This window comes from Petromyzon marinus, chromosome 45 (genome assembly GCF_048934315.1).
Source record: "Petromyzon marinus isolate PM22_M1 ecotype Great Lakes invasive population chromosome 45, UKy_Petmar_22M1.pri1.0, whole genome shotgun sequence".
NCBI classification, from domain to species: domain Eukaryota; kingdom Metazoa; phylum Chordata; class Hyperoartia; order Petromyzontiformes; family Petromyzontidae; genus Petromyzon; species Petromyzon marinus.
Window position 1 is genome coordinate 10065924 of NC_133711.1, and position 13613 is coordinate 10079536.

Genomic DNA, 13613 nt, shown 5'->3' on the forward strand with positions numbered 1-13613 from the left:
AGCTGCAATCCCCGCAGATGTGCAGATATTCATCGTCCACTGGTAGGTTAACCTTGGAGCACGCCAACACCGGATCGTCTGTCCACAGACACCCCGCGCTCCCACTGGCCCCTCGTCCCGTGGCCAATGTGAAGTTGCCGTGTAAACACTCGACAGCTGCAGACAGCGGCAGCGCTCTCGATCACGCGCCCCGCTATAAATACTTGCCGCTAACTTTAGCCGCATCTGTGCAGACGGCCACCTGACCATCGCGCGAGTGCGTTAAGACCGGCTTGCATCTGCGAGGGCAACAGAGTCTCCAGTATGACCGCCCAGGGTGCGGGCGCGATGAAGTCGCTGCGGTTCGCGAGCGCTCGGGTGCTGCTGCGACACGAAACGGACGCTCGTCTCGTACTGCCGCAGGTGTCGCACGATCTCTACCCTCTCCTCTTCAAGGTGTCCTTCCTGGAGGAGCAACCGGAAGCATTGCGCCTCATCGTGCGCCACTGGCCGCTGCCGATACTGAGCGTGGGCCAGCTGCTGGGCCGCACGCCCGACTGGGAACAGGACCTGCGCCGGCGCACGTGCCGCCTGTGCCTGCAGGCGCTGCTGGCCGGCCTCTGCGACCACGTGCGGGACGACCGGAGCGGCCCCGCGGCGACTCCGGTGCGCTACGGGAGACCGTTGCGCCTCGTCGACCTCACGGGGCTGCGCGACTCGGAGACGCAGGAGTGCGAGTGCGGCGCCGGCATGGGCCGCTGGGCTCGCACGGAGGCCCTGGCGCGGGCGTGCGTGGAGGCTCGACAGGAGGAGCTGGAGGCGGGCGCCGTGGCTCGGCGCGTCGACGTGCTGGCCAGCGCGTTCGTGACGCAGCGCAACTACGGCGTCGTGATGGACGCCCTGCGAGCGCGCGGCACGGGGCCGCTGGCGCTCCGGTGCATGGAGCTCCGAGCCGACAGCCTGCCGTGCGACAAGATTTTCGATCTGCTTGGCGCGGTCGACCTGCCCGTGCTGCGTCGTCTGGACTTGGTCCACAACGTGCGGATGAGCCCGGGCCAGCTCGAGGATCTGCTCATGGACTTCCCGATGCCGGCCCTGCGCGCCATCACCTTCCCGACGCGCGTCGTCGACGTGAACCTCCACGAGGCGGACGACCCTCACCTTGACGCGCTGGCGCTCGGCCTGGCTGGCCTGCCGCTCCTGCAGGAGCTCAACCTGCCCTTCTCCATTCTCACGGGACACCTGCGCCAGCTGCTCAGGTAGGGGCTCGCCCCAGCGTGAGCTCGGGATTCGGGGTTGTACGTATGTACGTGCGTTGGACTTCTCTCGCACCGTGCGTAGCCAACCGTGCTAATCGGAGGTGCGGGTGAAGGACTACAAACACAAAAAGCAGTTGGAAAGGAATTCATTTTTCAATCTAGGTGATTTAACAAGTGCAGAGCTCACCGTGCAATGCTTGTGGGATTCATTCACGAGATTTAAAAACGTACATTTTAATTTTGTTAGTGTACAAATACAGACGTGTATCATGAGGGCCCCCTCATACTGCTTGGGTGCTGGGAGTTATTTGACCTTACTTCACCGTGGTGAAGGCGGGGGAGCAGAGATGTGGAGCGTATTGAAGTACAGTACAAGTAGTTATTCGGTTAACAGTGACATGAGTTTACGGTTTTTCAGTTAACGTTTCGCCTCCCATAGGACCCCCATGGTTTCGACGATCGTTAAAATGTTAACGGTATCTACATCATGAGGCCTCCTTTGCCAGTACCAAAATATACTAATAGGGTTTTTCCACTTTTTTTTCTGGCAACAAAACTGACACCTTTTGCAAGGAATCATGTTTACATTAACCACAATACTTGCAGATGACGCCTTTAGGCGTCATCTGGTCGACCACCATATGAGACTAAGCTCTAAGAAAAGCTGTCTCTGGTGTGGACCAATCAATTTCAAGGACAATGCATAAATTACCAGAGTGTTGTTTTATTTTGCATTTGACTGTGGTTAATGTAAACATGTTTCCTTGCAAAAGGTGTCAGTTTTGTTGCCAGAAAAAAGGGGAAAAACCCTATTAGTATGTTAACGGTATGTTTACGTTATGCACGCGGGTGCCAATTTCGGCCAATCTGAGCGCTCGTAAATTGTCCGAGCATGCCCTCAGCCAATCAGCGACGCCCATTTATGGGCATTTTGACTTCGTCTAACTTTGTTTACATTACGCTTTCTGTTTTGGCAGTGAAAACAGCTCTCTTCCAGACGCAATGATTGTTACCCACAACATAGCCCACGATCAAGATACAAAACAAATGTGACATTGCATCTCAATCACAAACCACTGCACCGACACCACCGCGCTATTAAAGCGCAGCTCAACTAAACGCAAACGATCATTGGGCTGTTTCTATTTTAAATTGACGAGCTGCATCATCATGTGCGAACCCCAGGGTTATTCGAAGCGCGTTATTCGAAGTGCAATAGCTCATTCTGGGTGATATGGTGTAATTTTTCAGTCACATTGCATGCGTGTTATTTAGCTGTGCAATGTTGCGTCGCGTCACGTCCCGTCATCGCAACCTCCAATTAGCGCGGTTGACCGTACGGTGCGAAAGAAGTTCAACGTATGTACGTACATCGTGCATCATCAACCGTGTCTTGTCGCCGCGTCTCACTTTCACGTCTCGTTGTCTCGGCCGCGTGGCACCAGCGCAGCGCCCTGCAGGCCCCGCTGCGCGTGCTCGACCTGTCGGGGTGCGAGCTCAACCACGTCGACCTGGCGTATCTGGCCAACAGCGAGCACGCCGTGGCTCTCGAGGACCTCGACCTGAGCGGCCACAGCCTCCCGGCCCTCTACCCGGCCACCTTCTTCAAGCTGCTGCACCGCGCGGCGCTCACGCTGCGCTCGCTGCGCCTCGAGGAGTGCGACGTGCGCGACCGGCACGTCGCTCTCGTCCTCGTCGCGCTCGGCCCCTGCCAGCGCCTGCAGCGCCTCGCCCTCATGGGCAACCCCATCTCGCGCCTGGGCCTCAGGCGGCTGTTCGCGTGGCTCGCCGGCTACCCGACGCTCCGCGTCATCGAGTACCCGGTGCCCACCGACTGCTTCCCGGCGGGCACCGAGTTCCCGCCGTCGGACGAGGCCCTCGAGGCGCACGACCAGCAGAAGCTGCGCGAGGTGCAGGGGGAGCTGGAGGCCATCCTGGTCGAGGCCAAGCGCGGGGACATCGCCACGTCGGCGCCGCTCTACGGCAGCTTCGACTCGGACGTCCGCGAGACGGGCGCGGAGGTGGGCGCCTTCATGATCAGCGCCTTCCAGAGCTCCCTGCAGGGCTTCCTTGACTCGCTCAAGAGATAGGGTGGGGGCGCGGCGATGGGAGATGCGGATCGGGGGCCCACGGAGCTGGCGGGCCGAGTTTGGAGGGTGCCCATGAGCCTGGATAGTTGCTCGGACGTGCGGCCATCACGCACCACCGACAGGGAGCTGCAGGCTGCTGCGGAGGCTACGTCGTGGGCAGCTAGAGGGGGCGGTGCAGCAGAATCCGTCGTTGTACTGCACTTCTGTGTGCCTGCATCTCTGCTCCCCGCCTTGGCCAACCCGCGCTGACCAGCGTATGGTCAAGTGATGCCCATGAGCCGTACGGTGCGGGGAAGCCCTCATCCAGCAGTGGATTGGCAGAAAGGCTTTGCATGCGGAGTCCATGCAAACGGCGGCAACAGCAGAAGCAGCAGCAGCAGCCGTGGGTTTTCTGCCTGCAGCTGTGCTTGTGCGGAAATGAGATGTAATGCAAATGAAATCTGCGAGTGCTGTAAATGTTCACTTGACTTGTCGTGGTGTTGATGGTGAAGGTGTTCATTTTAAAAAAAAAACTGTATATTTGATGGATTAGGATTCTGATGGATGGGTATTAGTGCTGATCTACCCGTGATATACTTGGGTTAGAGTTAAGGGTTTTTGTTGACCAAGGTTACAAGAATACACATTTATAATATAAGTTTTTGGAGATGATTACACATGTGGTTGGTTACCAACGAGAATCTTGATGCAAGGAGATTGATGATGATGATTTCTACCAGGTGCACTTTATATTTGTTAATACTTTTGTAGGATGTAAATAGGTTTCAACGTAATGTTTTTGCATTGTAGTCACTGCGATTTGGTTGCTGCCCGTGGCATCATGGTTTGCAACACTGGACTTGCGATCCAGGGTGCACCGGTTAGACTCCCATCTCCCGGCACAGAAGCTATAACAATGGTGCAAGTATCTTAAATCCCCCCCGTCTCGATCCATCCGACAGTATAAATGGACGCACCACAGAGAAACGATCGGTAGGTCGTGTGTGGTACGGTAAAGTGTGGGTACTCCCAACTCTTACAAAACGCCTGGCCAGGATGGAAGAGTAGGCCAAATACCCTCTGGAGGGGCACTCTATTGCTCCTTCTAGTGGAGGCCTTGCCACCAGCGCTGGCACGAAAATGAAATTGCAGGGGTGCATCTTTACCTTTTTACTTATCGGCGTTGGGATTGCCCTGTAGATGTGAAACTCGGACAACCCAGGTGTGCGTTCCTCACACGAGGCCAATGGTGAAGGGCCATGCCTCGCCACGCACGCTACGATGGCTACAATGCGACCCTGTGACCCAGGTTGCTTCACATCACTTTCGTTTTATTTCATTAACACCTGCGATCGGCAATTGTGCCGACGCTGATATACGAACACCGAGTGAAAATTAGAAAACCAACACGGCAAGGTGAAGCTAATTCGCTGTGCCGTAAGAGACGGAGATGGGTATCGCTGTAAAATAAACATTTACAGATGGCAAATGTCTCGATTGCGAGGTCTTACATCGGTTCACTCGCCTTGGTGGCACTTATTCAGATCAAAGAGTTTTGCAAGAGAGTCTCAAAACGACTGGGACTGGTCTACGGGGTAATAGATTTCGTTTGTTCAGTGTTTGGCAAGATGGTTTTCCCAGTAGGAGGACAAAGTTCCGATGTTTTCAAGGTTCTTGTCCTTCCCCGCTCAAGAGGATCACTGGGGGCATGACTGAACTCCTTTGTAAACAACACAATAATAATTTCAACTTTATAATACGCCCCACAGTATTCAGTCAGTAAAGTAGACGTGTAATAACTCAGAGGCACGAAGAACCACAGCAAGAAGGGAGTGACGTGATGGACCAGTTCCAATAATTTCCCAAGCTTTCAGTCCTCTGTATATGAAGGAGTGTATTGGCCAATTAATGAGCATTAACAGGTGTCTTCTCTAATCTTCCTCCAAAATGAAGCCAAGCTCTAGTTGATGGAATTTACTAAATATCCCAATGTACCAGGGCCCTCTTGATAATAAGTCCTGAGGCTCGGTGAGATGTCCTGGGTAAACAGTTGGCATTATCATATTCGCGACTAAATCACATGCTCATTTAGGATGAAACCATTTATTTTTGCAAACCATAAAACATTACAGAATGTAAACTTAACAAAAAGAATATAAGCGTTGCCTAAATACCATGCCCCTTTAATTTTACACTTTCATCCCAAAAGTATTTGCTCGTAGCTTCTTACACCTCGACCGTAATAGCGAGTTCAGTCCCCGGTTCGGCCCAAAAGTCCCCATAACACAAAGCGAGCCCCGAGCGCCCCTGGGCCTCGCTGCACACGGCCCAGCCCAGTCCACTATGGCACCTCGGTTAGCAGCTCCCCAAACAACGGGACGCGTTTTTTTTTTTTTTGGCAATGAGAGGTTCACAACGGCCAGCAGCCGCCACTCGCAACATGAACCACCCTCAACCCCTCCCCGTGCCGGTGAAACGGAGCCACGCGGCAGCACTTGCTTCGGCTCGTGACACTTGGGCACACGGCCACACGCGGAGGGCGCTGACGCGTTTCGGTGCTTTGGTTTGGACGTTGGCTGATCAACACCTCCAGTTTGTTTTTGCAAACTCTTAGATCCTCTGTGAACCGTCTGTGATCTCTAGATCCTCTACCTTATACACCTTCACCACGAGCACACACGAGCCCCGCCATCACGGGGCCTTCACTGTGCACGTGGTGTTCCACTGGCTATTTGCAGAGCCAAGACGAACCCAAATCTGTGATATGCCAGCATCGCGAAGACCTCCGAATCTAACTTGGGGGGGGGGGGTCACGGCAAGGCCATGGGCAGAGCTTACTACACGTTTGTTGTATGTGATGTCAGTCGGTACACTGTGAGGAAACGGCGTCGCCACGGCATTTGCGTGCAACTCTCGACTCGCTCGTCGTGTGCGACGTCAGCGGCTCGGCTCTGCAGTGGAAAAAAAAAAACCAGGGCTTTCTGTGGCGTGCTGGGTTGGCTCGGCACAGCTCGGATGTACCGATTGGAAAGGGATATGAGTGAAAGTGACCGGTTAGCTCGGTCCGTCAAATTTAATAAAATCAATTTAAACAACGAGGGGTCCGCGTCCATGCCACCATAAAATAACGATCCTCGGCACGGATTCTCGAGGCCAGAAAAACAACCCTCCCGAGGATTTCACGGCAACTTCAAACGAAAAAATCACAACACATTAAAAGATAAAACTAAAAAATGTTAACTCCTTAAAATTGCGGCAGGCAAGACTCGGTTCCAATCAGAATCCACTTCTTAATATAAGTGCAAGAACGGCATTCAAGGCGGTTCCACGCCATGCAGGACCACCAGGTGGCTCTACTGGCTGGTTCACACCGAGTAGCAGCGCAAACAGCACCAACCAACACGGGGGCTTACCGCGGGCCACAGTCACTCCTCCTACATCGCTGGCACAGACTGGCCCACCATCACACCTCCATCACGGCTCCCTCCAGGCTCACGAGCCTTCCCTTACGACTGTAAACTGTTAAACCCGACCGCTCAGCTGCTCACGCAAATGCGCGGAACTTGCCCGACCCCGTGATGGTGATTTCTGTTTGTATGTTGACACATGGCCCTGTAGAAGCATAGGGAAGCAGGGATGCCTCGACAGCCATGCGATCTCATCCACCCTCTCGGGCATCATCCAGTAACTCCCATGCACGCGCAGGCACTCTCGCTCCGTCCGTTTTAGGGCCACAGACGATTTCGCGAGACCGCCGCTTCTCAACGTGACCGCGCCCCGAGCGTACTGCCCACTCGCCATCCGTGCACCCAAACGCCGCCGCAGCAGCCCTCCACCCCCGCGAAAGTGGAATGTAAATTGCACTCGCGCGGGATTGCATTAAGGTTATTGGGGCTGGCGGGAAGAGACGTATAAGTGTGTACGCATAAAATGAAATATCCCACAACGATACCAAACTCTGCAAGAAAGGAGCGGCTTTAAAGAGACGCCGTAGCCACGGGGGAGGGGGGGGTCCCTCGTCCCTTTCCGCCAAACCGCCCACCGCCAGCACCACCAGACGCGGGGGGAGCGCTTAATCCGCCGTAATCCCGGACACGGGTTTTGGCGCGTCGCCTCGGAGTGACCCCAAACACGAGCTGCCCCGGTGGAAGTCCTCGCGGCTCGAACAGCTGTCGCCGGGGGCTGCGAGCCTTGGAGCCGCGCGACGCGGTTCCCACTCTCGACACCAACCTTGAGGTCTGAGAAATGTTGCGACCGCAGGCGTGACCGTACGTGTGTGCACGCGCGCCTCGTCGCCGTCAAAAAATATTGGCTTTGTCCGTCTCATCCTAAGCTATGACGACGGGAAGAAACTACGGCGTTCAATCTTCTGAGCCGAGCGTCCACGACGACGGACTGCCAGCGGTTAGTTGCAGCCGAAAACAACAACAAAAAAGTTCCAATTTCCGTGTCCGTATCAAACTGCATCGACTCGGGTGTCAGTCCTTAAGAAAGGGAAACTCGCGTGCAAACGCAGGCAGCCGACGTCGCCACCATCCAGGAAACGGCTCCACGGGGGGGGGGGGGGGGACGGCGCTCGGGGTAGAAAACGATCCGACGTCGCCCGCAGCCTCCTTTGGCGCCCAGAATTTTCATTTACTGGCCACATCGAAAACTCTCCCGGCAATGAGCACGACGCTAATTGGATTCGAGCACGATTTTGCAGTACTCCCCACCACAGTTTACAAATAAACTCGAGGCACTTCCCCGCCACAACAGCCAAGAGCGCTACTGCCACCGTGATTAATTTTTTTAGCTGTAGATTGAAACCGATTCATGGACTCGAGGTTATAAGAGACACTTTTATCGTGACGGGTCTTTTTTTACATTCGTGCCGTTCCATTCCCCCTGTACCGTTCCCCATTCTGCTGTAACATGCACCCATGCCTACTTTATCGAGGGCAATATTAGCACGTAAAATAAAGACCGATTGATTTGAGCATTTACTCGCGCTCCTTTAAACATGGTGGCCGCTCCCGATCCCGCTTCAAAATACCCCACGAGCCACGCAAGCAGCGCGAACCCCACCGCCGAAGATGCCTCACCCATCACCTCCCGTCCAGCGGCACACGTGGTGCACGGAGGCGAGACCTTTTTTTGTTCCTAGCTATTTCCATCCCACGCGATCTGCCGAGAAATCGATCACGGCGGCGTACTCAGATAGGCCAGCCAAAGTTCATCTGCGAGAGCGTTTCCCAGGACGACGGGGAAGGTGCAGCCGTCGATAGCGAGACGTACGCAGGTCGGTCGGTCAGACTGGGGCCACAGGCCTCGGCCTAGGCCAGCTCAGGGGGCGCACCGCGGCTCGGGATTCCTCCTCGGTTTGTGCCGCACGGCGACGCGGGATCCGACGCAGCCCCGAGGATGCTCTAGGGCTCCTGGCGGGCGGAGACGCGGATCTTCATCGAGATGGGGATGTGGTCGGAGAGGCCGGCGAGCTGCGTGATGAAGGTGAATTCCTCCACCTCCTGCATGGAGCACCAGGCAGCGTGGTCAGAAGCAGCGAGCACCTCGGTAACGGTGTCCCCCATACCACCCCCACCCACCCACCCATAGCCTTGCTGCCCCTATGCCTAAGGTTGAAGATGTCAGCCAGACACAGGCAACCCCACGCCTTCCGCTGCACATGAATAACTCTCTGTGTCGTTAAACCTCTGTCCAGCGGCAGGTCCTCAGCTCAAACTCCCTCCCTTCCCGTCCTATTTGAGCTTTCTTCTTCCTCACTCCACTGAACAGTCTCCCCACCCTCCTTCCTCCAACTCGCCAAGCAGAATCGTTCTCTCTCACCAACCCCCCCCCCCCCCTCCATTTAAGAATCACTGACGGGCCCGGCTCTCACCAGCGTGCTGAGCGGGGTGGTGTGCTCCTGGCAGTGGAGCAGGTAGTCGATGCGGCGCCCGTTGGCCGGCACCGACTCCGGAGGATCTTTCGAGTTGAACGGCAGCAGAACGATGTACTCCCGCCGGCACTCCTCGCTCTCCAGCACCCTGGGCACGGATGCACAGGATTGTGGGTAGGCACGGCACAAATAACTCTGGGTACAGTGCGCACTGCATTGTGGGTCGTGGCGGATATTTGAGCCCGCTTCACCGTGCCGGTCGGTGCCAGTCGGTGAAGGCGGGCAGCGTAGACACAGCAGGTAAAGTATAAGAGATTGTACTGCCCACCATATCACACCGCAGCCTAACAACCTGGCATGCACGGTGGTCACCCATCCGAGCAAATGCTATCCAGGCTCAACCTGGCATAGACCGGGCACATTCCTGGGTCCTTGGTGACTTGGTCATCAGCGCACAGCACACGACGATACTCTGCAGGGTACGGGCACACGAAACTCTCTGCCCCGACACGTGCACTCACTTCTGCAGGCTCTCGGGGTGCGACACCTTCTCCTTGTGAAGCTTTAGCCAGTGCAGCAGCGTTCCTGCGGCAGATGCACGAACGCACAATCACACGGAGACACAAGGAAGCGTAAGACTCTCGGGAAGAATGATAGCCTCACGCACCAAAGCTCGGGCAAGTCTCTGGCTCTCCGAGCCCGGCCCTGGTGCTCCTCGCGCCTCCCTCTCGGAGATCGGAAGCTCGGCCGTAAGGGGGAGTGCGCCACTTTGTCAAGAAGCAGCGAGAGGGAGCGACGGTAGCGCGTCGCGGAGACGTGGAGGTGTGGGGGATGGGCACGGCCACCTCCTCCGCACCAAACGCACGTCATCGTTTAAAGCAGCCCCGCCGACACTCTCACAGGCTCCAAGTGTGTAGGCGGTGTAACTGCACAGGGGCCCACGGGCTGGAGGGGCACGGGCACCAGGCTATGGATAAAAGGGGGGAAATTGTAAAGAGGGCCCTATTTTGAGTTTTTTGCGCCAGGGCTGATGCCAACCACGTGGCACCACTTGCTCTAAGTGGTGCCCTTTATTTATTTTTTTGTTTTATTCCAATCCAGCTGTTTATACCGAGGCCGGGAAACAAAATAATGCCACGACACGCCGGGGCCTGTTTTCCACACGTACATCACCTGGCTTGCCACGTGCATCCACGCGGATTGGTAAAGATTTCCTCCACACGGAGTTAATTACATCCGTCACACATTAACGAGGCCGATCCGGCAGAACGCGGCCATCTTCCATTACAAGGGCAATCGGCGCATTGGGGGATTCGCAAGCGGAAAAACTCAAACCGTTCGTGAAACAAAGTCGACATTTCAAGCGATGGTCGTACTTTGTCACACATAAATAGAGAGGTCAGGGAGATCGAATAGATAAGAGTCGGATAATGTGCTGTATACTGTTTTGGCAAGATGACTGTCACCTATATTACATATTTATCCTTTCAAAGCAGCGTTTTTGGTGAAAGCGCTGAGATATTTGTGCAATCCAGAGGCCGTTCTATTTCGCCCGCCTCGACAGTCGACGGCCATGTTTACACACCCCCCCCCCCCCCCCCCCCCGAGGCGGCCACTGCAGCTTCATCTCTCGTGATTCCTGGACAAAAGCGGGCGAGGGACCGCGGGTGGTGCCAATGGATATGGGGCCGAAGCCGGCCGAGACGTCGCGGGGCTGAAAGGCCTCCAAATCACAAAATTGCACATCCCTGGGGAAGCCTCAAACGGAGCGCTTTGGCTGAATGCATTCCCGTTTTGAATACCCCTGGGAGAAAGAACCCCTTTACAATCCCAATAATGCAGCGGCGGCAGCAGCAGCAGCGGCGGCGGCAGCGGGGAGGGCGTCTGCCTAGGGCACATTGGCGGGGCGGCGGCGGCTCTCGTTGCCGGGAGAGGAACAAATGCCTCCCCCTTGCGCCCATCGCGCGATTACTCAACACGATCCGGAGCTAGCGCGGGAACCTCCCCGCGCGTCCGTAATAACAACTGCAGTTGCGACCGAGCACGTTTGGGAACCCGCTCCCATTCGGAACCCGCGAGCCTGTCACGAAGGTGCTCTGCCGTTGCCTTGTGTACTGGCAAGGCAACGGCAGAGCGGAGGGTGCAGTCTGCCAGTAAAGGGTGCTGCGTGGTTTTACCCCATTAATTGACTCTGCAGGGGGGGGGGGCACATTTTGTTCATGTGGCAAAATCATACCGCGACGTCGGCACACTGGCCCACTTTTTGTTTTGACGTGAACGGGATGTTTTAACGTCAACCGGCAGATATTTATCGTCGATACACTCGGTAGTTATCGATGCACCCGTGTGGACGAGGGGCGGCCGCCGGGCCTCGAACCACGAACGTTCCGCAAGCGAGCAAGTGAGCCCGTGACTCGCTCGGCAAGAGGAATCGTCGGCGGACCGCGCGGCGTCTTTAATGAATCCGTTTCTCCCGCGCGTGAGTGGCCTTTTCCCTAACTGCGCGTTGCGGGTCTCTCCCGCTTCAACCGCGGTCTCAATCGCGGGGGAGGGCATTTCCTTCGTCGGCTCTCCATCAGGGAAATGAAGACGGGCGACGCTAACGGACGCCGACGGTGGCCCACGCCGCGGGTCACAGGCACTGTGCCGCGTTCATCTTGCAAAATGGGCGAGTGGTGCCATTACCGGCCCCGGGTCTCGGGAGAGGCAGACCAATTACCGCGCCAACTCACCCGCCTCCCTAACGGGAGAGCGGGCGTCACACGTCACCCACAACATGTGCAGCAGCACCACCACCACCACCACCGCACACTGACATGACACACACACACCGGCACCATCACACATACATATAAACACACCGTCACGACACGTGCACAGGCAAAGATAAAGATCCCCCGTATAGCCTGAACAGACTGTTGGGGCAAGTGCTGTTAGCGAGTAGCACCTATGAAGGCCGGCACGGCACACGAGGGGGTGGGTGGCCAGCACCACGCCCGGCCGCCTTTGTCTCCCTAGTGGGGATGTTTACATGCCACACCAGGTACACATTTGAGGCTGAGTCAACCTAAGGGAGGACCAGGACTGGTTCAGATAATCGTCAATGTGGGACTCAAACTCGGGTCGTCGGGGTTGTAGCGCAGCACGCTAACCACTGCGCTACTGCTCCCCAGGCACACACCACACACACACAGAACACACACACACATCAGACACACACACCACACACACACAGAACACACACACACATCAGACACACACACACCACACACACAGAACACACACACACCAGACACACAGAGCACACCAGACACCAGACACATACCAGACGCACAACACACACCAGACGCACAACACAAACCAGACGCACAACACACACACACCAGACACACAACACACACACACCAGACACACACAACACACACACACCAGACACACACCACACACACACACCAGACACACACCACACACACACACCAGACACACACCACACACACAACACACACACACACCAGACACACACCACACACACAACACACACACCAGACACACACACCAGACACACCACACACACAACACACACACACCAGACACACACCACACACACACACCAGACGCACACCAGACACCAGACACACACCAGACGCACAACACACACACCAGACGCACACACACACACCAGACGCACACACACACACACACCAGACACACACACCAGACGCACACACACCAGACACACACACACACCAGACACACACACACACACCAGACACACACACACACCAGACACACACACACACACCAGACACACAACACACACACCACACACACCAGACACACACACCAGACACACACACACACCAGACACACACACCAGACACACACACACACCAGACACACACACACACCAGACACACACACACACACCAGACACACACCAGACACACAACACACACACCACACACACCAGACACACACCACACACCAGACACACACACACACACCAGACACACACACACACACCAGACACACACACACAAGACACACACAACACACACACCAGACACACACACCAGACGCACAACACACACCAGACACACACCAGACACACACACACACCAGACACACACAGACACACACACACAGACACACACACCAGACACACACACACCAGACACACACAACACACACACCAGACACACACAACACACACACACCAGACACACACAACACACACACACCAGACACACACAACACACACACACCAGACACACACCACACACACCACACACACACACACACCACACACACCAGACACACACCACACACACACCAGACACACACCACACACACAACACACACACCAGACGCACAGAACATACCAGACACACAGACACACACCAGACGCACAACACACACCAGACGCAC

General features: G+C 55.8%; 2 protein-coding genes across 3 annotated transcripts in view; one reads left to right on the forward strand and one right to left on the reverse strand.

Annotated features, from left to right (window-relative positions):
* Positions 1-261: 261 nt before the first annotated feature.
* Positions 262-4796, forward strand: LRRC14B (leucine rich repeat containing 14B). Its single transcript, XM_032971200.2, has 2 exons — positions 262-1238; positions 2689-4796. Exons 1-2 carry the CDS (start codon positions 304-306, stop codon positions 3326-3328), a joined length of 1575 nt encoding a protein of 524 aa, XP_032827091.2. The 5' UTR covers positions 262-303; the 3' UTR covers positions 3329-4796.
* Positions 4797-5394: 598 nt separating this feature from the next.
* Positions 5395-13613, reverse strand: part of LOC116952131 (sphingomyelin phosphodiesterase 3-like) — a 46639-nt gene continuing 38420 nt past the window's right edge. For both annotated transcript variants that reach the window (XM_032971194.2, XM_076074083.1), the window contains exons 6-8: positions 9707-9770; positions 9186-9333; positions 5395-8814 (exon numbers count right to left, since the gene is read on the reverse strand). In XM_032971194.2, coding sequence (XP_032827085.2) covers positions 8716-8814; positions 9186-9333; positions 9707-9770 — 311 coding nt within the window. In that variant the 3' untranslated portion in view covers positions 5395-8715. The remainder of the gene's footprint in view (positions 8815-9185; positions 9334-9706; positions 9771-13613) is intronic.

What these genes read in the sequence shown, in the direction of transcription:
- LRRC14B (XM_032971200.2), top strand. Translation starts at nt 304, where the DNA reads ATGACCGCCCAGGGTGCGGGCGCGATGAAGTCGCTGCGGTTCGCGAGC. An exon ending in CACCTGCGCCAGCTGCTCAG is followed by an intron (nt 1,239 to 2,688) that starts GTAGGGGCTCGC and finishes GCACCAGCGCAG; the next exon opens with CGCCCTGCAGGCCCCGCTGC.